At 48.1% G+C, this 2,181-nt stretch overlaps 1 protein-coding gene across 1 annotated transcript; it reads right to left on the reverse strand.

The window, feature by feature from the left end:
- Nucleotides 1-453: 453 nt before the first annotated feature.
- Nucleotides 454-1,728, reverse strand: LOC115985742. Its single transcript, XM_031108645.1, has one exon. The coding sequence runs from the start codon at nt 1,726-1,728 to the stop codon at nt 454-456; it is 1,275 nt and encodes a 424-aa protein (XP_030964505.1).
- Nucleotides 1,729-2,181: the final 453 nt, after the last annotated feature.

Genomic DNA, 2,181 nt, shown 5'->3' on the forward strand with positions numbered 1-2,181 from the left:
GTGAGTCCACTATCAGAAAATTGTGCTGGTTGGTTACCTGAAGGGGGTATGATCCGGCCGTCACTGTCAATGTCACTATTCTTCTGGGGTATACCTTGTCTCCACTGAAACTGACGAGGGGAGACTCAAAATGATGGAGCCTTTTTGGGTCCAATTTTAGTTGCTAGAAGGCAGGAAGATAGATTATGTCGGCTGAGCTTCCATTATCGACCAGGACTCTTCACGTGTTGAACCCCTCGATCATGATCATAATGATGAGTGGGTCATCATGAGGTTGCTTTACACTTCTGGCATCCTCCTTAGAGAAGTACAAGTCTCCATTGGTGCGTCTTTGCTTCAACGGAGGTATACTGTGGACGCTGTTTACCTGCCTTTGGTATGATTTCCTGAGGGATTTGAATGATCCCCAGTGGTTAGTCCTCCGGCGATGGTTTTTATCTCCCCTAGCGCGCTTTATGGAGGAGGTTGGGGGCGGTTTTCGTCTCTCTTTGCATTAACTTGTTGGCTTTTCTGTCTATACCTGCCGGAATCTCCCCTTTTTATACACTGTTGTAGCTTCCCATTACGGACGAGCTCTTCAATCTGTTCTTTGAGGTCCCTGCAATCCTCCGTGTAATGCTCATGATCTTTGTGGAAGCGGCAGTATTTCCTCTTGTCGCGCAAACCAGGCGCTGAGTGGAGTGGTCTTGGCCACTTAAGAGACGGTTCATCCCGTATTTCTGTTAGAATCTGGTCAACGGGCATCATCAGCAGTGTGAATTTTGATGGACGAGGGTTCTTGTCCTCCCTCCTCCTATTTCCATCATCATTCCGTCGGTCAGCCCGATCCCTTTTTAGCCCTCGTCGATCGTCCTCCTTTTCCTTCTTCTTTTCCTTGCTCTTCTCTACTTTGTCAATGGCTACTAGGGCTTCTTTCGTGTTCATGTACTTTTGAGCTTTCAGCAATGCCTCGGCCATTGTCTTAGGGGGATTCTTTGCCAAAGATGCCACAAAATCTCTGGACTTCAACCCCGCTTTGAAGGTCGTGAGATGCACCTTGTCATCTGCCTCATTTATTTCCAGCATTCCTCGGGTGAAACGTGCCATATAAGACCTCAATGGTCCCTTCTCTCCTTGTCTGATGGTAAGCAGGTGGTCGGTAGTTCTTTTTGGACGCTGCCCGCCTACAAAGCAACGAACAAAGGAACTACTTAACTGCTCGAAGTTATCAATGGACGATGTTGGCAACTTGTTGAACCACTTCCTGGCTGCTCCTTTGAGGGTTGTAGGAAAGGAGCGACACAAAATCTCATCGGGTGGCTGTTGAAGGCCTAGGGTCGTCCTAAAGGTATTCAGGTGATCCAAGGGATCTTTCAGCCCGTCGAAAGGTTCTAGCTGGGGTAGACGGAATTTGGATGGTACTGGGCACTCCTGGACGGCCATGGTAAAAGGCGAATCCGTCTTCCGGACGATTCTCTCCAAGCTTTGGTCCGTTTTTCCTTTGATGGCGTTCCTCAGTTCGTCCATCTCTTTCCTCATCTCTCTTAAGAGATCCAAGCTCACTTCTTCTGGAGTGCTGGTTTGCCTTCTGTTGCTGTCTTCGTTGTCCCCCCTGTCTACACGATTACTTTCCTGTAGCAGCCGTTGCTTCATCTCTTGGTTCTGTCTGGTGAGTTCTTCCACAGTTGCTGATAGCGACTGGATTTGTAGGGCCAACGCAGTAGGATTTGGGTTTGTACTGGATTCCATTTGGACCGAGGACAGATCACGTGTTGAATCGTCGTTCCCACAAACGGCGCCAAACTGATGATGAGCAGATCGTTAGTTGATTATGATCGTCCAGATGGAAGTCGTCCTCAACCAACCCAATCCTTTGCAGATAGTGGATGGAAGAAAGGGTGTAGTTCGTCGGCATTGTGCCCGCAGAAAGGTCTCCGATGCCAAAGTTAGAAAGATTGACAAAAGAGAGCTGTGAGAATAATGTGCTAGAGTTTTTTTTCTTTCCACCCCTTTCGGGGTTCAGTCTTTATATACGTGTGCTCACAGGTGGTTTCTTCTAGCCGTTGGTGGAGTCTTGATGGAGGCTTTATTCTTGCCTGGTAACGCCCTTGCGGGGTGTTAATGATGAGCTGCCCTTCCCAACGGTCTAAAGGTTGATTAATGTTTTGTAACGGCTCCTTAAGGAGTAGAAATGAGTTTTCC

Source organism: Quercus lobata, chromosome 4 (assembly GCF_001633185.2).
Source record: "Quercus lobata isolate SW786 chromosome 4, ValleyOak3.0 Primary Assembly, whole genome shotgun sequence".
Classification (NCBI taxonomy): domain Eukaryota; kingdom Viridiplantae; phylum Streptophyta; class Magnoliopsida; order Fagales; family Fagaceae; genus Quercus; species Quercus lobata.

Coding starts and splice junctions, on each gene's coding strand:
- LOC115985742 (XM_031108645.1), bottom strand. CDS start 1,728: ATGGAATCCAGTACAAACCCAAATCCTACTGCGTTGGCCCTACAAATC.